This window comes from Delphinapterus leucas, chromosome 12 (genome assembly GCF_059928025.1).
Source record: "Delphinapterus leucas isolate spDelLeu-1000000601 "Yukka" chromosome 12, BTC_Dleu_Yukka2, whole genome shotgun sequence".
NCBI lineage: Eukaryota > Metazoa > Chordata > Mammalia > Artiodactyla > Monodontidae > Delphinapterus > Delphinapterus leucas.
This window is the reverse complement of record NC_143140.1, coordinates 46,149,720-46,173,925: the sequence shown is the minus strand read 5'-3', so window position 1 is coordinate 46,173,925 and position 24,206 is coordinate 46,149,720. Positions and strand designations below refer to the sequence as shown.

The 24,206-nt window shown below is 37.6% G+C and overlaps 1 protein-coding gene across 3 annotated transcripts in view; it reads right to left on the bottom strand.

Moving 5' to 3' along the window:
• The window catches only part of AFG1L (AFG1 like ATPase), a 193,585-nt gene that overhangs the window by 21,522 nt on the left and 147,857 nt on the right, over window positions 1-24,206 (bottom strand). For 2 of the 3 annotated variants that reach the window (XM_089921918.1, XM_022553925.2), the window contains 2 exons: window positions 23,906-23,976; window positions 23,549-23,649 (listed from right to left, as the gene is read on the bottom strand). In XM_089921918.1, the coding sequence (XP_089778044.1) occupies window positions 23,549-23,649; window positions 23,906-23,976 (172 nt within the window). Of the gene's footprint in view, window positions 1-10,979; window positions 22,927-23,548; window positions 23,650-23,905; window positions 23,977-24,206 lie in introns of all 3 variants that reach the window. The other variant, XR_016395162.1, reaches the window with a different exon arrangement.

Sequence of the window (24,206 nt, the reverse complement as noted above, 5' to 3'; positions counted from 1 at the left end):
TGGGATTCAGTAAGTAGAGACCATAATTTGTTAAGCAATTAGCTGGCATCTGACTGGAACGTCCAATTGTTTAATAGACATCTAAAATTTGAGGAGTGTCAAGAGTTGCCCCTTTAGGAAATGAGATAACTGGGTTTGATTATGCCAACAAAATTAACATCATGAATGAGTTCGTGTAGCTTAGAACCCTCTATTCAGAAAGACCCTAAATACTTCTGGAATTAGAAAGTCCTGCCCAGGTAATTTATTCAGTTTAAGCTTTCAATTTAACTATGCATGATAGTCAGAAAGCAGCCTAGATTCTATAAAAAACAGGACTGCTTCTTTGGTTTTTAAGTCTGAGAGAAATAAGCCTTCACAGCCTCCTTCACAGACCTTGGCTAACCATGTCCTAGAATCTACCCTCACCATGGGATTATTCAACCTGGCTAGACTCTCTTGCTAGTTCTCAGGGTATCTAAAGTTTCTGAATCAAGGTAATGAGAGGGTTATGCTTTAGATTTTATAAGAAGCCATGGGGGCGGGGGGGAGCAGGGGGACTTCCCTAGTGGTCTAGTGGTAAAGACTCCGTACTTCCAATGCAGGGGGCATGGGTTTGATCCCTGGTCAGGAAGGAAGTTCCTCATGCAGCGCAGAGCAGCCAAAAAAAAAAAAAAAGCCATGGGGATACTTTGAATTACTAGGTTTTGTTTATAATGACTCCCAAAATTTGTTTAAGCTTTAAACCAATTCTAACCAGATTCTAGAAAAATGGGAACAACACAAGTGAGCTGAACAAGGCATTATACTGAGCATTTAGCCTAATAAGAGAACCCACATTCTCCATGTCCAGGAACACAGGCAGCAGGACAGTTTTCAAAAACATGCCATATACAATGTGTGTGTGTGTGAATAAGTATTTCACTAAAGATTATTTTTCTTTGCCTGACTTGGGTCTTCATTGCTGCACGCAGGCTTTCTCTAGTTGCAGCGAACAGGGGCTACTCTTCGTTGCGGTGCGTGGGCTCCAGGGGTGCGGGCTTCAGTAGTTGTGGCATGTGGGCTCAGTATTTGTGGCTCGCAGGCTCTAGAGTGCAGGCTCGGTAGTTGTGGCACACAGGCTTAGTTGCTCCGTGGCATGTGGGATCTTCCCAGACCAGGGCTCAAACCCGTGTCCCCTGCATTGGCAAGCAGATTCTTAACCACTGCACCACCAGGGAAGTCCTAGTTTTTGATTTAAGTTTTTGATTGGAAGGTATTTAGTTTAATGTGGTCCTCTACTGTTAAGTAACCATGTATAATCAATCTCTTAAAATCATAAACAATGAGGAAATTTTATTTTAGCTGCACAAACAGCTAGTTCTTTGAAATGATTAACCTAGATATTAGCAATCCAGCAGACATTGAAAAAAATATTGGCAGGGGGAAGAAAAATAGCCCAATAGTTGCTAGAATCATTTCACAAAATCATTTATTAAAATAATGCTATAACAACCCCCTTCTAATTTCCCACTGCAAAAGGGATTTTCTTGGCTCATTCAAAACAAATGGAAATTTAAACATTATTGTTAAAGCCTCAGACATTATGATATCTGATTGTATAGACTACAGAAGGTAATAAATGTACATGGCCAAGGCTGATACATGTTTCCATCTTTTTCATTTTCTATTTTTAATTTAATGATTTTAATAAGAATGTACATGATAATGGTGAAGTAATTAGTAACAATACTACCAAAATCACTGAAATCAGTAACTGATAGAAGATTAGCACTTGATGGTGAACATAATTGAGCCATCGTGAGCATCCCTCAGTAGAGGGCAGTATTTGTTACATCTCATGGGAGGAAAGGCAATGTTATAAATTCGTCTGGCTTTGAGATCTATCCAGAAGAAATTTGAAAGATCACCCCCATATGGTGCAACATGAGGTTCTATACCCTTTGCTACTGGTTCTACATGCGCATATGAAATGAAAGGTCCATCAATGTTAACTCTTCCCTCTGGATTTCAGCGGCATGAAAAATTACATGTAGGACACTAAAAAGTAACTTTGTAAAGAACTTTAGAATAGCAAAGAAATTATTTTAAATTTGAGAATGATGCTTTCTGAACGTGTTAAAATCTAACAAATGAAGAGATTTTACTGTTTTTGTTTTGCTTTGTGAGCAGTCATTGGGAAGAAACTGAATCCTCTTAGAGGTGGATATTAGAAAAGCCTAAGCAGAGTTGGAAAAGTAGATATTAAAGAGTTATCCTTCCTCATACTCTTCTGCCTTCTAAATCATGGAAATACTCAGTGAAAAATGCTAAATTCATACTCTGAAGATATTAAAACATGAAACAGAGCAAGGCTGTATGCCTCTCTGTACCGCTGCACACACAAAGGGCCAACTCCTTGAAACTTATTAAGACCAATAGAATTCTTCACTCCATTTTCTTGTCAAAGAGACAACTTTGAATTATCTGCTACCCAAATTTTATTAAAAGATACAACATTCGTGAAAGGCTTGAAAGTGAGTCTATCCAATCTCTAAACATTTAAAACTATTTCTCTGGATCAAGTCAAATAATAAAGAGAAAAGCTTAGTTGCAAAGTACTTTTTTGACCTCTATAGCCCTAGTTTCATTGAACTGTACTTTGTCATTGTGCCCCCAGCTGATATATAAGAATCTGTACAATACAAACTTGTATTAGCAGCAGGAATGGTGCTGAGTAAATTGTCCACTGGCATCTTTCAGACGTCCCTTTATGAAAGGTACAAGTCCTGCTCCCCGCTCCGCACCCCCCCCCCCGGCAAAATCTTCACTTCTGAGTAGCTAACTTGCTTCTATCTTCTAACTTACTAAGCATCCTTTCCCCTCTTTGGCTGGAGGGAGGCTATCCTTTCCCCTCTCTGGCTGGAGGGAGGCTAAGTGTTGATTTAATTTTTCAATTTTAAGAACTTTGTAGAAGTTTATGATATGGATTGATATATATTAACTTTTCTTGTCTTTCAACTTTTCTCTATTTTCCCTTTGCTCTAATTTTTTAAAAAGTCTATTTAATTCTATTTGTGTATGTATGTGGGTGTTTTTGTATACATATGGGTACACATACATACAAAATGCTTTTTGGAATCAAGTAAGGTATAAATAAATACACACTAAAATTACCTTTTTCTATTTCTTTTTAAAGCTTATTTTGTTATTTAGTTTCCTTTAGATAGGTGGTAAAACAGAATCAGGGAAATAACATGTCAGTAAGAACTTCAAATAATAAACAGCAGTGCCTCTTAATTTTGTTAGTTAACAATTATGCACTGAACACCTATCAGTTACACAGTACTAAATGTAGAGAGCAGTATTCTTAGAGAAGGTGGGTTTTCAATGGAGAGGGAATTTGCCCAGTGTAGGAAAGTAGAAATCTATTTCATAAACATGGAATTAAATGGAATTTGGTGAAGACAGAAGAAGTCTGAGAAAAGCAAACCATCACTGGCTTCAGTAAAGCACTGAAGGGGGAGATTAGAAAATGTATTGCAAGGGCTGCAGCAATCCAGAATGATGTGAATATTTAACAATTCAGATTTGTATTACGACATGATAGGGAAATGCAGAAAGTTCGGGAAAGAAGCTGAGAATATAATAATTTGCTGTTTACACAGTTTTTTACATACATTAAAGCTGAAAGCAGTAAGATTAGGTTGCTTGTTATATATTCCTGTTAAGACCTTCTACAAAGTAACATCCAAATCCTAAAATGTTACCAAGCTAGTAAATTACTTCCATTTTAAAAAATTCAATAAAATGGTGGGAAATTTTATTGCTCCTACTGTACCTTTGATTCATCCACAGTAGTACATTGGCTCTGTTTCCTTCTACTGATTCTCATGATAACACATTTTCCAACCCCACCCCTACCCATCATCTCTTCTTTTTTCTATGTCAGTTCAGGTGACTTCACTGGCCCCTTTAGGCTCCAAACTAACACATCTCTATAAATATCTTCCAGGTCTATATCTTCCATACTAGACTTCCAATTGTTCGTAAGAGTTCTTCTCTTACCTCTGGTATTTCTGTTAAGGGTTCTGCTGTTCCTCTGGTCACCCAAACTGAAAACGTCAGAGCTCTCTGACTTGCCTTGAACCTGAGACCCCTCTACATCCAATCCCATAGATTTCTCTCATATCCATCTGTTCTTTCCAATCATGTAAATTTGGCTTATGTCCCTGGTTGAGGGGGCAATTAGGAACTGAAATCCAGTCCATGCTGTTTGCTAAGCCATGCACCCTGATGAGGGGCAGCGTCTACCTAGCAGAAGGGGCACACTTTTTTCCACATAAAGGCATGACTTGCTTACTTAGGTCCATGCCCATCTTCACGGGTGGCTTTATCTAATGCACACAAGGCTCCACATGTGGTAGTAGCAGTGCCAATCTTGCCAGATTATCCAATACAGATCTGTTAAAAAATAATGACTAGTTTGTTTTATGCTGATGAGGGTTCTAATCCAAACTCTACTATCTGATATGCAAACCCCTTTACACTGACTTCAACCCTTCTATCCTGCCTGAGTACACACCACTCTCCCACACATAATCGAAGTTCCAGCCATGACTCTTAAGTCCTCTACGTAGAGAATTCTGGATTGTCAGTTTTTTCCTTTCAGCACTTTAAAGATGTTGTACTGTTTTCAGGTCTCTATCGCTTCCAATGAGAAGTCAGTCCTTAATGATATCGTTGTTCCTCTAACTGCTTTGAAATTTTTTTTATCTTTAGTTTTCAACAGTTTGACCATGATGTGCCTGGGAGTGATTTTCTTTGTATCTGCTAGAAGTTTTTTGAGCTTCTAGAATCTGTAAAATTACATCTTTTACTAAATTTCAGCCATTTTCTTTAAAAATTTTTTTCTGTCCCACTTTCTTCCTTTTCCTTCTGGGACTCCATGACACATAAGTTAAACCTTTTGATAAAGTTTCTTAAGTCATGAGGCTTCGTTAGTTTTTTTATTGTTTTCTGTGTTTCAGATGGCATAATTTCTATTATCTATCTTTAAGGGCACCAGCTTCCCAATCATCTGCAATTAGTGTTAAGTATATATAGTGAACTTAAAAATTTTTAAGTCTAGAATTTTTAATTTTTAGTGTTAGAATTTCCATTTGGTTCTTTTTTATAGTTTCAATTCCTCTGCTAAGATTTCCTATTTGTTCATTCAATTCCAGTATATATTTCCTTCATATCCCTGAGTATAGATATAAAAGCTACTTTAAAATCTTTGCCTCTATTTCCAACATCTGTGTCATTTCAGGGTCAGTTTCTGTTAACTACCTTTTCCTCTTTTAAAATGGGTCAGATTTTCCTGTGTCTGCTCACATCTAGGAATTTTGGATTGTATTCTGGATATTGTGAATGATATGTTGCAGAGACTTGGGATTCTTTTATATTCCACCAAAGTATATTGATTTTGTTGTTGTTGCTATTTTAGCAGGTAATTAATCTGGCTAGTCTCACACTCCAAACTCTGTTTCCTCTGTGATGGGCAGCGACTGAAATCTCTGTTCAATTTTTTTTTAGCCTTAGTTGTACATATATAGTTCAGCCCAAGATTTAGGCAGAGTTTATATGAAGAATGTTGGGCTCTTTCTCTGTGTTTCTCTCCTTTCCATAATTTCTCCTCTTATTCTCTAGCTGCTATGGTCACTCTCCTCTGATGCCTCAAGTCAGGAATACTGCAGGTTTCCAACTATTTTTAAATATCCCATAAGAAGCCAACTGTGATCTGCTCTCAGGCAAAAAATGACAAAAATAAGAATTCATCGGTATCAATCTCTTCTTCCATGTGTGGATAGTGTTCCACTTTCTCCCTGCTTTTGGTTGCTCAATAATGCCTTCCAGATAATTGTTTTTTAGATTTGTCCAGAGTTACAATTGTGATCTATAGGTGGGTTGGTCAAATAGGAGCTACTCTGTCATTAATGGAAGTAGGATCTTCCAGAGTCTTCAAGTCTCTAAACATACTCTGTAATTTCCTACCTCTGTGTTTCTCACAGAAACATAAAACCTCAGAGGAGGAAGAGGTCACAAAAGTTGCCCTCATGATCCCTTACCCTTAGGAACAACCAAACAACCACCCCTTCTTCCTCTCCCCTGCACCAGCCGAGTCTCCAACCATCCAGCCCTCAAGGCTCACTTCCTCTTTACTACCCACAGCATTCAGGTCACACAGATCCTGTGGTACTAATTATAATCTGTCTCACATTCTGGTGATCTATATACTAGTCACGTTTTCTCCTCTAAATTAAGACTAACTATGGTGACTGACTCTTAATTCATCTTGTTACCCCCTATAGCACCTAGAACTATGCCAGCTTTCCATTAAGTACAGTAGGTCTCACTTTCCATGGTTTCACTTACCTGTGGTGAACGCTGGTCAGAAAATTTTAAATGGAAAATTCCAGAAATAAACAATTTGTAAAATTCTAGATTGCACACATGAGCAGTGTGATGAAATCTTGTACGGTCCCATTCAGAATATGAATCTCCCCTTTGTCCAGGGTATCCCGCCATTAGTCACTTAGTAGCCATCTCAGGTATCGGATCGACTCTCTTGGTATCCCAGTGCTTATGTTGAAGTAACCTCTATTTTACTTAATAATGGCCCCAGAGTGCAAAAGGAGTAATGCTGGCAATTCGGATATGCCAAAGAGAAACCGTAAAGTGCTTCCTTTAAGTGAAAAGGTAAAAGTTCTCGACTTAATAAGGAAAGAAAAAAACCATATGCTGAGGTTGCTAAGATCTACAGTAAGAATGAATCTTCTATCTGGAATATTGTGAAGGAAAAAGAAATTCATGCTAACTTTGCTCTTGCACCTCAAACTGAAAAAGTTACAGCCACAGTGCATGATAAGTGCCTAGTTAAGATGGAAAAGGAATTAAATTTGTACAATAAGGTACTTTGAGAGAGAGAGAGAGACCACATTCACATAACTTTTATTATAGTATATTGTTATAATTAAGCTATTTTATTATTTATTGTCAATTTCTTACTATGCTTAATTTATAAGTTAAACTTTATCATAGTTATGTATGTATAGGAAAAACAATAGTATATATAGGCTTAATAGTATCCATGGTTTCAGGTGTCCACCACAGATAAAGAGGGACTACTGTACTCGGTAAACATCTACTGAATGACTGGGGAAAAGGGACATAAAATATAAAATGGGTAGGGCTCTCTCTGTTACCCTGCTTCTCTCCCTCCCTCCCTTCCTTCCTTCCTTTCTCCCTCCCTTCCTCCCTCTCTCTCTTTCTTTCCCTCCCTCCCTCCCTTCCTTCCTTGACCACAGGGCATGTGGCATCTTACTTCCCAGGCCAGGGATCAAACCCACACCCCCTGCAGTGGAAGCATGGAGTCTTAACCACTGCACTGCCAGGGAAGTCCCTGTTATCCAGCTTTAAAGGTTACTTAAACAAATATCTAGCACGTTGGTTTATTTATTTAGCAAGTTTCCTTCCTAAAAGGATGACATTCCCAAGAGGAGATACTATTTGCTGATCCACTAGAACATGCTGGTCAAAGTTACAACCTTTCCTAGAGTTTACTGCCCCATTAATTTTCCTAAAACATTACTTTATGTACCATGTTCCTGCTCAAAACCTCTGTAGATGTACCCTGTGGATCAGGGTAAGAAGTCTATACTTCGCTGCCTGATTTTATGGCGAATCTGTCTAGGATTTTCATTCTTCCCTTTTCTCTCCAACATGCACTCTGCTCTTATTAGGCAAGTTTCTTCTCTTCCTCCTGAAACATTTGGTGCTTGGCTTCAGATCATGGCTGAAATACCTTCACTCTGCTTGTCTAAATTCTACTCACCTTTCAAGCAAGATTATTTTCCTCCTTAAATCTCATGTCTCCTCAGAGCCTTCCCAATCCTTATTATCCTTACCTTTAACTCCTGATGCACTCATAATAATGTATTTAACTAGGGAGCACGGCTCTTTAAAATACCATTACAGCTGAAAGGAGTGACAGAAACTAGCTGATCACATTATGCATTTTACAGATGAGGTACTTGGACCCAGAGAGGTTAAGTGACCTGCCTAAGGCCATTCAGCTACACAGTGTCAGTAACGATTCGGATTCATATTTCTTGATTCAATTGGGCCTCTTTCCACTCTACTGCATTGTTTGGTATTTGGTTCATGTTATTTCGTTTACTAAATTGTAAACTCTTTGAAAAAACTTCTTTCACTCCTTTTATATTCTTCATAACATAGTGGCATACAGATATGGAAGCACTTAAATAGTTGCTGACCACTGAATCATTGTAGCAGTCTTGGGAGGGAAATCTTACATAACATATATTTCTTGATTAACAATAAAAGATAAATGAGTTAAGTAATACTTGACCCTTGACAACAAATAATGTTGCTTACCATCTGGTTCTACAAGAATGAAGTCACTAGTCAAGGTAGTCACTGACCTTTAACACAGCCTGAAAGGAGTTCAGGGTGGAGATCAGGAAGGAGGCACTCTATGCTCTGGGAAAACTGGCAGAACAGGCCTGCACATAGATATTTTCAGATAGATTTTACTCAATTTCTTGCATTTTCTCATACTTAGAAAAGCACTAAAATCGTTAATGGAGACATCTGCTCCTCATTACTAGCAGCAACCTTGATGTATGCTTGATTGCACGTATCCTCTTTGCCAAAATCGTATATATACTGATCTACCCCTTACCTCTTTGGAGCAGTTCCTTAGAGCTATCTGAGAGGTTGTCTCCTGGGCTATAGTCCTCAGTAAGTCCCCAAATAAAACTGAACTCACAGTTCTCACGTTGTGCTTTTTTTTCTAGTCCACACCCTAAAATACATGGCAATCTTATGATTTCTTAACACTATACCTCACTTCTAGTTTTTTTCTCAAAATCTTTTGCCTGACTCCACAGTATCTTCACAAGTTATTTTAAGAAACAAAACAGTATATTCTAATAATTCTCAAACTTTTTTCTATAAAATACATCTCAAAGTAATAATATATCTAGTGAGATGTACCTTATTGAATATTCTAACTAGCAATGTAATTATTAATTACTTTAATTACTTTAATTAATTATTAATTATAATTCTGAGTAACTGATCTAATCTAGGGGAAGGTACTATGGAGTATATCAAATCATGTACTTTATGATGAGAAACAGAAAAACTTAAAAATTACAGATCAAACAATTACTTGATTAAAACATTTTTCTATTTAAAAAAAAATCAAGCCAGTTGGAAGTGAGCATTAGAAAAGTCATCAGTGTTAAAGCTTTTTTAAAAATCAAGCAAGTACTTTTAAAGTGTTTCATAGTCATGTTAATTGATCGGCCTAGATTTTCTCAACCCTTTACCCATCATCTCATTGTATAGGTCTTCTGTTTAGAGAACTATTCCCAATAATTATTTAGGGCTGTGATACATGTGTTATTAAAAGCCAAGTGAGATCACGTACTTTAAATTCTTTTTTAAAACTCTCATTTTACAAAGTTAATGACCACTTTAATTTTTTTTTTTTTTGGCTGTGTTGGGTCTTCGTTGCCGCCCTTGGGCTTTCTCTAGTTGTGGCCAGCAGGGGCTACTCTTCATTGCAGTGCGCCATCTTCTCATTGCAGTGGCTTCTCTTGTTGCAGAGCATGGGCTCTATGCACGTGGGCTTCAGTAGTTGTGGCACGTGGGCTCAGTAGTTGTGGCTCGCAGGCTCTAGAGTGCAGCCTCAGTAGTTGCGGCACACGGGCTTAGTTGCTCCACGGCATGTGGGATCTTCCCAGACCAGGGCTCGAACCTGTGTCCCTTGCATTGGCAGGTGGATTCTTAACCACTGCACCACCAGGTAAGTCCAATGACCACTTTAATTTTTAAAGTTTTAATTCATACTTCTTAATCATTGTCTGAGCAGACAGACACATTCCTCCCAAAGACCAAAGCAAATACTAAATATTAGTTTGTCATGCCTTCCTAGAGGAGAAGAGGTCTTGAGAGGAATATGAGGAGTTGCGCCTACTACTAGCTCTGATTCTCAAAATAATTTTATTCCTAAGAAAGAGGACATGTTGAAGGTATACAGTTCTTAGCACACGGACTCTTCCCTTGAGGTCCCCTGGGAATTCTGAGGCAACTTCTCCCCATTATAGGGACTGGATACATTTTTTTTTTTAAATTATTGGAGTATAGTTGCTTTACAATGTTGTGTTAGTTTCTGCTGTACAGCAAAGTGAATCAGCTATATGTATACATATATCCCCTCTTTTTTAGATTTCCTTCCCATTTAGGTCACTACAGAGCATTGAGTAGAGCTCCCTGTGCTATACCGAAGGTTCTCATTAGTTATCTGTTTTATACATAGTAGTGTATATATGTCAATCCCAGTCTCCCAATTCATCTCACCCACCCCCCTTCCCCGCCTTGGTATCCACAAGTTTGTTCTCTCCTTCTGCTTCTGTGTCTCTATTTCTGCTTTGCAAATAAGTTCATCTGTACCATTTTTCTACATTCCACATATAAGCAATATTACATGATAGTTGTTTTTCTCTGACTTACTTCACTCTGTATGACAAATACATTTTTAAATCGCTTCAGTTAGCAGCACAACATAAATATATTCAAGAAAATGAAAGCAAATTTTCTCCCTTAGAGAAGCTTCAGGCAGCTGAGTCTGAGAAGTCCATGGCCTGCAGAGCTTAAAATTTTTGTTGCCATATTCACTGCATCAGCTAAGGAGCTGTTCTCACCCCAGTTTGGGAACAGAAGCTGAGCAAGACTACTCAGACTCACAGTGAGTCCTGCAACAGAAAACTTCCCATGTGAAGAAACTTGGAAGGCACTCTCTCCACCCAGCTTTTCTCCATTCCTTCAGATTCTTCTCATCTCCCTTTTTATCATGGAAATGACCACAATTATTTTAAGTGGCCACAGTTTTCTAACTTCTAATCTAGCCCCCTTTTTTTAATATAAAATTTATTTATTTATTTATTTACTTATTGGCTGCGTTGGGTCTTCGTTGCTGAGCGTGGGCTTTCTCTAGTTGCGGCGAGCAGGGGCTACCCTTCGTTGCAATGCGCGGGCTTCTCGTTGCAGTGGCTTCTCTTGTTGCAGAGTACGGGCTTCTAGGCACGCAGGCTTCAGTAGTTGCAGCACGCTGGCTCAGTAGTTGTGGCTCACAGGCTCTAAAGCACAGACTCAGTAGTTGTAGCACACGGGCTTAGTTGCTCTGTGGCATGTGGGATCTTCCCAGACCAGGGCTCGAACCCGTGTCCCCTGCATTGGCAGGTGGATCCTTAACCACTGAGCCACCAGGGAAGTCCTAATCTAGCTCCTTTTTAATGGGCATTTCTCTTAAAGTCCTTTTTCCTTTAAAATAATAAAACACAAAAAACATAACAATTTTAACCCAATATATAGTTATTTCCCTGGAAGAGACAAATCATCATCAACAATTAGTAAAAACTGATCCTTCAGTCTAACTTCTAACCTTATAGAGAATTCTTTTTCTTTCATTTACAGAATTTCAGGATAATTATGTAAATTCAGGTTAAAAGTTACTTGTATAGGGCTTCCCTGGTGGCGCAGTGGTTGAGAGTCCACCTGCCGATGCAGGGGACACGGGTTCGTGCCCTGGTCCGGGAAGATCCCACATACCGTGGAGCGGCTGGGCCCGTGAGCCATGGCCGCTGAGCCTGCGCGTCCAGAGCCTGTGCTCCGCAACGGGAGAGGCCACAACAGTGAGAGGCCCACGTACCGCAAAAAAAAAAAAAAAAAAGTTACTTGTATACACCTTAACTTTTTAAATCAAATTATGGTATAGGTCTATTATGAGGTTTTATTCCAAAAACCTTCTTTATAATTCGGAGGGCCAATATGAAACAGCTGGCTCCAAGATGTATGTTGAAATTTGACATCTTACTGCATATGCCCTATATTCCTTCTCACACATTTAACTGTACCCCTCAAACTGGCACAGCAAGGCAAGCATGGGTTTGTAGGGAGGATTCAGGATTAGTTGAATGGTTAGATAAGATGGCTTTCAAGGTGCCTTTTTACACCAAGACTATGACTCTTTAGCTTAAGGGCTGACTAGGAATGAGGACAGGGAAAGACAAAGGAAAGAAAGACTTAGGACTCATTTTTGACATTGGATTCACATTCTACCCTTCAAGAATCTGACCCATTCTATACTAAGCTCTTTGCTACCTCACTTCTGCCCTACCTGTTCCCTATGCTTTAGCCAGGCTAGCAGACTGCCTTATTTGCACATGGTATTACCAGAGGTCAGAATATTTGGGAAAAGGACACACACGGATCAGCAATGCTACCAGAACGGTTTTGCTGCTGGGAAGGTAAAGGGCTAAGGAGATTCCTGGGCTGCCTCAGCTCTGGTGATTAATGCCCTTACTCCCTGATGCTAATCACCACCATTGGCATCCAAACACCATCAGCCTTGACTCTTGGCCAAATAGTAGAGATAAAAGCTATTCATCCTTTAGTATTTACTGAGAGTGTACCAAGGACACAAACCAGAAGTAGTTCCCAATCAGTGGTTTCATTTGGAATACATGAAATGAAATAGAGACAGAACAGAGAAAGAGAAGGGAAACGTCTTTTAGCAACTCCCCCAAGGATTCTATTCGATACAGTTCGATAAGTCTAACAATATACAAACTAATATGATATAATAAAGACTAATAGTTGAAAGCCAAAACACATATCTGATGGATCTCCATTCCTTGAATACTAAGACCCAAAGAAGAAAGCTAATGAACAAAAAGTTGATAATGAACAATGTATACACCCATGCATCTGCATCAACTGGTATATTTTTCTGCTCAGACTTTTTACAAACACACCTGGCTACCTGTAATTATTTTTAAGACACAAATAACAAACTACTCTTGCAAACAGTTACTTGTGGGCACAGTTATCAGTTGAGGAAACAATTTTCTGCAGGTGTAAAAATTACATTTCTCAATAAGAAAAATTGAGGTATAGTCAGTTTACTTGTTAAGCCTTTAGAATTTAGTTTTGGTCTGCTTTCTTTGAATAGGGTACTTTCGTTTTAGGTCCACAGAAATTTAACTCTAAAGAAAGTAGTTCTCAAACTTTTTGGTTTCCGGACCCCCTAGCACTCTTAAAAATTACTGAGGAGCCCATGAGCTTTTGCTTATGTGGGTTATATCTCCCAATAGTTACTGTATTAGAAATAAAAACTGAGAAAATTTTAAAATATTTATTAATTTATTTTAAAAACAATGATAAAACCATTATATTCAACCCATAAAATTAACAGAAATAACATTTTTATGAAAATAATTATATTTCTAAAATGAAAATAGTAAGAAGAGTAGCATTGTTTTATACTTTTGGCAAATCTCTTTAATGTCCAGCATAATAGAAGATGGTAGAATTCTCATACCTGCTTCTACAGTCAAACTATTGTGATATGTTGCTTTGGTTGAATCATATAAGAAAATCTAGCCTCACACAAATATGTAGTTGGAAAAGGGAAAAGTTTTTTTTTTTTTTTTTGCAGTACACGGGCCTCTCACTGCCGCGGCCCCTCCCGTTGCGAAGCACAGGCTCCGGACGCACAGGCCCAGCAGCCATGGCCCACGGGCCCAGCTGCTCTGCGGCATGTGGGATCCTCCCGGACCGGAGCACGAACCCGTGTCCTGCATCGGCAGGCAGACTCTCAACTACTGCACCACCAGGGAAGCCCAGGGAAAAGTATTTTAACAGCCTTGTTAGATAATTGTGGATTTTCTTCTTTGCTGCTACATGAAAACTCAACAAGAACTTCCTTCCAAAGAGCTCACTATGGAAAGAAGGGGAAAAGAATAACTTTATACTGGAGACAAACACTACCTCAGACAAGTGTGATCAAGGTTAACATCAACAGTGATAAGTCATGTTGATAATAGGTACCCTTGATATGATCTGATGAAAATAGCACTTAACCTCTGTGATCTTCCTCCCAAAGCCCACAATTCCAGTCAAATCATGAGAAAAACATCAGACAAATCCCATTTGAGGGACAATCTACAAAATAAATGACCAGTATTCCTCAAAACTGTCAGGGTCATCAAAAACAAGGCAAGTCTGAGAAACTGTCACGACCAAGAGGAATCTAAGGAGGCAAGATAACTAAAGGTAATGTGGTATCCTGGATGGGATCCTGGAACAGAAAAAGGATACTGGGTAAAAACTAAGAAAGTGTGAATAATATATGGACTTTAGTTAATCATATCAATATTGGTTCATTAATTGTAATGAATATACCATACTAATGTAAGATGTTAATAACAGGGGAAGTTGGATTTGGGAGTATATGGAAACTCTCAGGACTACCTCCTCAATTTTTCTGTAAGCTTAAAACTTCTAAAATATAGTCTATTTAAAATTTTTTAAAAACTTGACAAGAAGTAATTTTTTAAATAATAGTTGCAATGTAGAGTCTGAAACAATATTAGTGTATTTTTAAATTCTGTTATATTAAAATCCATTATTAGTCTTTCTTGCATTTTAAATAGACCTTCGTCATGCATGATTTTGTAAGAGTATGCATTGGTTATTGGAAAATATTCATTCAAAGAGTAATGCATATCTTCTAAATGTTGACACATTTGATTATACAATACCAAAACTTAGCATTTGTTAATATCACCATCAATCTCATCAGAAAAAAATACTTAAGAATTGGGAAGAGGTGCCAAGTTCATGGTGGCAGCAACAAGTTTTCCAAAATTCTATTTTTTACTTGTTTGCTCAAATTTTTATCATTGGCAACAAATACTTGCAGTTGTTTTCTTAAAGTGACAGTTTTATCGATACTTTGTTCATTTTCAAGAAAATGTCTGTCAAACACTATGAGAAAATGTCTGCCAAACCTGAATAACTGTAGTCTATCTGTCACTTATTCTTCCAAGTGAAAATGGTGTTCCAAGAAAAAAGTGACTAGTTTAGCTAGCAACTCAAACAATTGCACAAGTGCTTTTCCTAAAGACAGCCACTGTATTTGGTACATAGCAGAAGAGCTTTATGTGTACTTCCTTCATGAGAGTGAGTATTAAAAAGACATGTTCTAAAAAAAAAGACATGTTCTCAGGGCTTCCCTGGTGGTGCAGTGATTAAGAATCCGATTGCCAATGTAGGCGACAAGGGTTCGAGCCCTGGTCTGGGAAGATCCCAAATGCTGCGGAGCAACTAAGCCCATGCGCCACAACTACTGAGCCTACACTCTAGAGCCCGCGAGCCACAACTACTGAAGCCTGCACGCCTAGAGCCCTGCTCCGCAACAAGAGATGCCACTGCAATGAGAAGCCCGCACACCACAACGAAGCATAGCCCCCCGCTCGCCGCAACTAGGGAAAGCCCGCACGCAGCAACGAAGACCCAATGCAGCCAAAAAATAAATTTTTTTTAAAAGAAAAAATAAAAAGACATGTTCTCAAGGGTTAAGATTTAACAATATTAATCATTTTTAATTACTGCTTCTTCAAGGACATTTTAAAGTGGAACTGTAAGTATTCTTCATGGGCAATGAAGAATATAACATGGTTTGGTGCCATTGCCTTGATTCATGCTAAAGCACCAGCAGTTTTATCCACCATTGCTTTTGCACCATTACTGCAAATGTTACCACAGTGGAAAAGGCAAACAGTATCATAGTATTATTATACAGAGTTTTGACCTCCAGGACCTCTGAAAGGGTTTCAGGACCCCTAGATGCCTAAGAACTGCACTTCAAAAACCACTGACTTAAGTGATGACATTTCTGACTTCTCCATTACCCTCTGATTGAGCCAAGTAACTATGTCAAGGAAAGGAAAGGAATCCCTAAAGCTCATGTCATGTCTGGAGAAATGAATCTGCCTCACTTTCCTTTACCATGCCTCTGATATGGAGGTAATGACAGGGAACAAAGACCACCCAAACATATTCTCTTTTACCCTCCCATAGTTCTCTAAAGCAAGGCTTCCCAACCTTTTTAATATCATGGCCAGGAGAAAAAAATGATAATATTTTCACTAAGGAGTAAAGGAATGAGGCTGCCTAAGGCTTGAGGTCCCTGTCCTGGAGGCACAGGCCCTATATTGCCTTCAGGAGGATGGAGGGGTCAGTAGCTGGGCCCATTCCCAGTGGGCATGCCAAGGCATATGAATTGGACAGTTCTGCACTAAGGTTCTAGCAGAGAGGCGGGTCTCTCAGACTGGAGGATATCTTGTTCCCCAGCCAGCTTCACGCTTTATAAAGGGCTCAAAGCTTAGCTCAGATGTGGGAATTCACAAAGTATCTGATTGTACTTCATGGTAGAACCAGAATTATATTAAAGGTTTGATGTAGAACTTTTCCAGAACATTTTCAGATATACTGTAGTGATTAAGAGCACAGAATCTGACTCCTAGACTACCAAGGAGTTCAAGTCCTGGCTCTGCCACTTACTCGCTATGTGATCTTGGGAAAGTAACTTAACATCTTGGTGCCTCAATTTCTCCACCTATAAATGGGGACAATAATAGTACCTACCTATTGTAAGTATAAAATGAATTAATACATATAAAGTACTTAGAACGATGCCTGATACATGGTAATATTTCCTATTATTACTATGCAGGTGCTATAGGGTCTCCTAATTGAGACTGCTTCTCTGAGCATGACAGTGTTGAATTGTTGATTTGCAGAGAATAAGAATCCCACAGATAACAAAAGATTAGATGTTAACCTGCTGGATTCCAGATCTGAGGAACTGTGCTTGGTGCTGGGAGGGGTACAGGTGTGAGAAGAGGGTAATAGCCCAGGCCTTTTTAGCTTTACTTATGGCATACGTCAAGGGTTTAGAGTTTAAACCTCCTTTAAGCTATTAAGATACTAATAGATAAGTTTCTACCTAATATATATGTCTATAAATATATTATTTTTTCTTGCAAAGGGCCATGGTTCAAAAATAATGGTTATAGGCTATCAACCCATCCACTCCTTGCCGAAGGTGTTTCTCATGATAATGTCAGGATGGGTGGTTGGCTGAGTCTCAGACTTCAAGAGCCTCCCAGAAATCTAGAAGGGCAACGTGACGCTGGGACTGTCCCAGACACACTAGATGCCTGCCTCTTTACCTTCAGCCGGACGTACCTTCTTCTTTACTGAGTGGTTTGTGGCAGCTATTTAGCCTGGCTCATAATATCATTATAACTAATGAAGAGTTTTAGGCTACATCTGAAAGTACAATGATTTTAAGAGTCTTCTTCATGCAAAGGGCTCTATATCTGAATTGCCATAGTTATAAGTTTGCAAAGAAATGCAAAATCATCATAACAAGAAAATAGTTACAAATAAACTGACCACTTAGAAATGTAGCCCTTCCAGAAATAACAAAGATCAGAGTGGAAATAATAAAATAGAGACTACAAAGACAATAGAAAAGATCAAAAAAACTAAGAGTCGGTTCTTTGAAAACATAAAATTGACAGACCTTTAGCTAGATTCACCAAGAGAAAAAGAGAGAGGACTCAAATAACTAACATCAGAAATTAAAAAGGAGATGTTACAATTGATACCACAGAAATACAAAGGATAAAAGAGACTATTATGTGTTCATAGTAGCACTATTCACAATAGCCAAAACATAGAAACAACCTAAATGTCCATCGACAGATGAATGGATAAAGATGATGTGGTACATATATACAATGGAATATTACTCAGCCATAAAAAGGAACGAAGTGCATCCACTTGCAGCAACATGGATGCAACTAGAGATTATCATACTAAGTGAAGTCAGAAAGAGAAACACAAATACCATATGATATCACTTATATGTGGAATCTAAAATATGGCACAAATGAACGTATCTACAAAATAGAAACAGACTCACAGACATAAAGAACAGACTTGTCGTTGCCAAGGGGGAGGGGGTGGGGGCTGGAAGGACTGGGAGTGTGGGAATAGCAGATGTAAACTATTATATATAGGATGGATAAACAACAAGGTCCTACTGTATAGCACAGGGAACTATATTCAATATCCTGTGATAAACCACAGTGGAAAAGAATATTTAAAAAAAAGAATGTCTGTATGTGCATAACTAAGTCACTCTGCTGTACAGCAGAGATTGGCACAACATCGTTAATCAACTATATTTCAATTAAAAATTAAATTTAAAAAAAGAGACTCATGAACAATTATATACCCACAAATTTGACAACCTGGAGGAAATGGATAAATTCCTAGAAGCATACAACATACCAAGACTGAATTGTGAAAAAATAGAAAATTTAGCAGTGAAATTGAATAAATAATCAAAAACCTCCCAACAAACAAAAGTCCAAGACCAGAGAGCTTCATTGGTGAATTCTACCAAACATTCAAAGAAGAATTGACACCAATACTTCCCAAACTCTTCTAAAAAACAGAAGCAGTAACACTTCCAAATACATTTTATGAGTCCAGCATTACCCTGATACCAAAACCAGACAAGGATACCACAAGAAAAGAAAATTACAGGCCAATATCCCTGCTGAACATAGATGCAAAAATCCCCAACAAAATATTAGCAAACCAAGTTCAATAATACATTAAAAGGATCACACGCAATATTAAAATGGGATTTATTCCAGTGATACAAGGATGGTTCAACATATGCAAATCAATCTGACACACCACATTAACAAAATGAAGGATAAAAATCATTTAATCATCTCAATAGATGCAGAAAAAGCATTTGACAAAATTCAACATCATTTATAATAAAAACTTTAAACAAAGTAGATACAGAGGTAATGTACCTCAACATAATAAAGGCCATATGTAACAAGCCCACAGCTAACATCAGACTCTACAGTAAAAAGCTAAAAGCTTTTCCTCTCAGATCAAGAACAACACAAAGATGCCCACTCTCAGCACTTTCATTCAACATAGTATTGGAAGCCCTAGCCAGAGCAATTAGGCAAGAAGAAGAAATAAAATGCATCCAAATTGAAGGGAAGAAGTAAGACTGTCACTGTTTGCAGATGACATGATATTGTATGTAGAATACCCTAAAGACTCCACCAAAAAAACTATTAGAACTAATAAAAAGAATTCAGTAAAGTCGCAGAACACAAAATCATATACAAAATTTGTTGTGTTTCTATACACTAACAACCAACTATCAGAAAGAGAAATTAAGAAAACAATCCCATTTACAATTGCATCAAAAAGAATAAAATGCCTGAGAATAAATTTAACTAAGGAAGTGAAACACCTATATACTGAAAACTACAAGAGATTAATGAAAGAAATTAAAGATACAAATAAATGAAAGGATAGTCCATGCTCATGGATTAGAAGAATTAATATTGTTAAAATGTCCATACTACCCAAAGCAATTATAGATTCAATGCAATCCCTATCAAAATTCCAGTGTTATTTTTCACAAAAATAGAACAAACAATCCTAAAATTTATATGGAACCACAGAATACCCTGAATAGCCAAAGGAATACTGAGAAAGAACAGGCCTGGAAGCATCATGCTCCCTGATTTCAAACTATATTAGAAAGCTATAGTAACCAAAACAGCATGGTATTGGCATAAAAACAGATGCATAGATCAGTACAACAGAATAGAGAACCCAGAAATGAATCCATATATATGGTCAATTAATTTATGACAAAGGAGCCAAGAATATACAATGGGGAAAGGACAGTTTCTTCAATAAATGGTGGTGTGAAAACTGGACAGTCATACGCAAAAGAATGAAACTTGATCACTATCTTACACCATACACAAAAATTAACTCAAAATGGATTAAAAAATTGAACATAAACCTGAAACCATAAAACTCTTAGAAGAAAACACAGGCAGTAAGCTCCTTGACGTAGGCCTTGGTGATGACTCTTTGAATCTGACACCAAAAACAAAAGCAACAAAAGCCAAAATAAAGCAGGAATACATCAGACTAAAAAGCTTTGCCCAGCAAAGGAAACCATCAACAAAATGAAAAGGCAACCTATTGAATGGAAGAAAATATCTGCAAAACATATATCTGATAAGGGGTTAATATCCAAAACATATGAAGAACTCACCCAATTTAATAACAACAACAAAAAAATCCAATTAGAAATGGGCAGATGGGACTTCCCTGGTGGCGCAGTGGTTAAGAATCTGCCTGCCAATGCAGGGGACAAGGGTTCGAGCCCTGGTGCGGGAAGATTCCACACACCGCAGAGCAACTAAGTCCGTGTGCCACAACTACTGAGCCTGTGCTCTAGAGCCTGTGAGCCACAACTACTGAAGCCCACACGCCTAGAGCCTGTGCTCCACAGAAAAGAGAAGCCACCACAATGAGAAGCCCGTGCACCGCAATGAAGAGTAGCCCCCTCGCCGCAGCTAGAGAAAGCCTGTGTGCAGCAATGAAGACCCAATGCAGCCAAAAATTAATTAATTAAAATAAAAATGGGCAGATGATCTGAATAGATATTGTTCCAAAGAAAACGCAGACACCGAACAGATACATGAAGAGATGTTTAACATCACTAATCTTCAGGGAAATGCAATCCAAATCCACAGTGAGATATCACCTCACACCATTTAGAATGGCTATCAAAAAGACAAGAAATAACAAGCGTTGGTAAGGATGTGGAGAGAAGGGAACCCTTGTGTGCTGTTGGTAGGAATGTAAATTGGTACAGACACTATGGAGAATAGTATGCAGGTTCCTCAAAAAATTAAAAATAGATATGATCTAGCAATTCCACTTCTGAGTATTTATCTAAAGAAAACAAAAACACTAACTTGAAGAGATATATGCACCACATGTTCACTGCAGCATTATTTACAATAGCCAAGACATGGAAACAACTTAAGTATCCATCAATGGATGAAAGCAAGTGTGGTATATCTATATACTGTAATATTATTCAGCCATAAAAAAAAAAAGAAATCTTGCCACTTGCAACAACATGAATGGACCTTGAGGGCGTTATGCTAAATGAAATAAGTCAGAGAGAGAAAGACAAACTGTATGGGCTCACTTATATGTGGAATCTAAAAAAATGAAAACAAAAAAACAAGCTCATACATACAGAGAGCAGATTGGTAGTTGCCAGAGGTGGGGGTTGGGGGGTGGGAGAAATGGGTGAAAGGGGTCAAAAGGTACAAACTTTTAGTTATAAAATAAATAAGTCATGGGGGTATAATGTATAGCATGGTAGCTATAATTAATAATATTGTATTGCAGATTTGAAAATTGCTTAGAAGATAGATCTTAAAAGTTCTCATCACAAGAAAAAAATTTTTTGCAATTATATAAGGTGACTGATGTTAACTAGATTTATTGTGGTGATCATTTTGCAATGTATACAAATACTGAATCATTATGTTGTACACCTGAAACTAATATAATGTTATAGGTCAATTATACCTCAATTTTTAAAATGTAACCCTTCCTCAAACTTCCATCACAGCTTAATACTAGTACTTAATCCAACCTATCATATCAATGTTTAATGTCAGTCATCCAGTCTGACATAGTAAACATCCTACAATTACAATATGGATATAAAGCAAATCTATCCATGCAAAGCCACTGAGAAATGAAGATCTGGCTAACTGAAGAAGAAAAAACTCAACAAGGATAGTGACAACATAAAAACTTTAAAAGAAAAAAAAAACTTTAAAAGAAAGTAACTGAAATATTCATGAATTAAAACAGGACTTTGAAAAAACCGATGATATCCTTAAATGTTTTTATAAACATGATTTTCCATGTACTCGAACAACCAATCATGAAGTGTAGGATATACTAGTTTATCATCCTAAAATTTTGTCAAGAAAGTTATGCCAAAAATAAATAGTAATTTGTTCACTGTTTATTTTAGGAATTTAGTTCTTAGTTGTTATTATAGTCCATATTTTTGTCAAATAAGATAAAAATATCTATTTTTATAAGTATTATCTTAATTTTTCAAGATAAAGTCCCAAACAATCTTCTTCCTCACCACCCCGATACAAAAGACTATAACGATGTTGGTCTCTGATTAGTGGCTTTTTCCTGGTACTAAGTCTCCTGAAATAATGAGCACATAAAAAATAGAGATAAATACTCAGTAGCTGCTCCAAGAGACCACCTTTGCCTTACCACCTCAAGACGCAACAGGTCTGTCCTTCCCCTTTCCTCACTAGGTCCCCTTCTATGGAAGTGGGGGGAGCTTCTCAGATATATAAGATTTTTCTCAAGTGGCAAAGTAAGTAAAACTTAAATGGAAGCCTTAATAAAATTATGGCTGAAGATATTAGGTTATTAGGACCTTGATGAGATAGATGCAATAGAAGTGTGAAGCGTCCGTATCACACAGAATAACCTTTACAACCAGAGACTGACATTATCACCTTGTCAGAGGATTCTAATTCATCCTAGTCCTTATTGGTCTTGAAGTGCTTTATTTCTGTGATAGCATTTGTAGATTGGATTCTCTCTCTGGTTTGAAAATTACAAATTTAGAAGTAATGAAGTCACTAGTTTTTAAGAAAAGTCGTCATAAAATGGCTAGCAGGTATAAAAAATACTTTCTCTTCCCCCTGAAAAACAATTCTTTTTTAGCTACCTAAAATTCAAGATAAATCAGAGAGACTAGTTGGAATGATAATTTATACATAATTGAGATATTATGCTTAAAGATATATGTAACTGGCTTTGTTTTTCTCAAGATTTACAGTCAATTGAATACCCATTGAGTACTGAGAATTCCCAGAGCTTTTAAAAGATAGAATTCAGGGCTTCCCTGGTGGCGCAGTGGTTGAGAGTCCGCCTGCCAATGCAGGGGACGTGGGTTCGTGCCCTGGTCCCAGAAGATCCCACATGCCGCGGAACGGCTGGGCCTGTGAGCCATGGCCGCTGAGCCTGTGCGTCTGGAGCCTGTGCTCCACAATGGAAGAGGCCACAATAGTAAAAGGCCTGTGTACCGCAAAAAAAAAAAAAAAAAGACATAATTCATATCTAAAATTAATCTGTAATCAACATCTTTCTCATTTATATGAATATATATGTACATATTTTTTTCTCTGTTGGATATATTGTTATATAATATAGATGTCACAGTTATAAAAATTCACTTTCTTTGACCTTGGCCCAAATAGGTCAGATATTATGACAATAACAGATGAGCCATAAGAACAAGGAATGGAAATTCTTTTATGTCATACCTCCTTGGATCATGGTATTATTACTTCATCTTCCTTTCCCCTGGTACTAACCTCACCTCATTTTTTAAAAAAATTTTCTTATGTTTGACTTTTACAAAATATCCCTAAAGCTGATTTTAGTTTTGCTTCCAGCAATAGCTGACAGTTCTCTCTGTTTCTAATTTTGTTTTCGAGCCCTTCTAAGAGTAAATTTCGTGCCAGTATCTATAAAAAGCACATGGGTATATATACATGAGTATTTCTCTTAATGAGAGTTTTAAATCAGTTCTGACTCTGTGAATTGTATTTTAAAATCTGAAACAGGAAGAGAGGGAAATATGAAGTATTTTAACATGTGAAAAGGCCAATGAGTCTGAACATGTCTGGATACTCACTCTCTCACATAGCTCTTCAAATGTGCAGTCGGCAATGGTTCCACAGGCTTTATTCAGCCGCAGCTCTCTGCCTTGCACTTTTAGAATCCTTGGTCTAGTTACTATGGGAACATGAACAAAGACTCAATCTTGTCTGGATAATTACTATAAAATTCATCTCTTACAGATAGGAAATGCATAGCTTGATGAATAATAGCACATGATTCAACACATAAATTAGACAAAATGCTGATACAATGACTGCCACTTGAGTGTGGCATCAACCCATATACAGCAATGGAACTTATTAATTGGTCAGTGGAGATTGGGCATTGTGTTCTAAATGTATTCTCTTTCAAGAGAAATTAACTTACGTACAATCATTTTGTTTCTGAGCCAGCTCATCAAACAACTTATCCATGACAGCCTCCACATCAGCTTCACTTGTGCTACAGTGAAAAGAATAATAGAATATGAAATTAATAACACTCGAAGCCAACATCAAACAGCTGCCTGAGCCTGCTTAGCTTTTTGCCCATAAAAAAAAAGAACAGGATGTTATGCTCTAAATACAAACATCAGATTTAGAATACACTTAAAAGCAGAGAATATTAACTCTCAGGTAGATGATTCTGCCTTATTTGCATACACTGAAAGACTTCTGTGCTTCTGGCTGTTT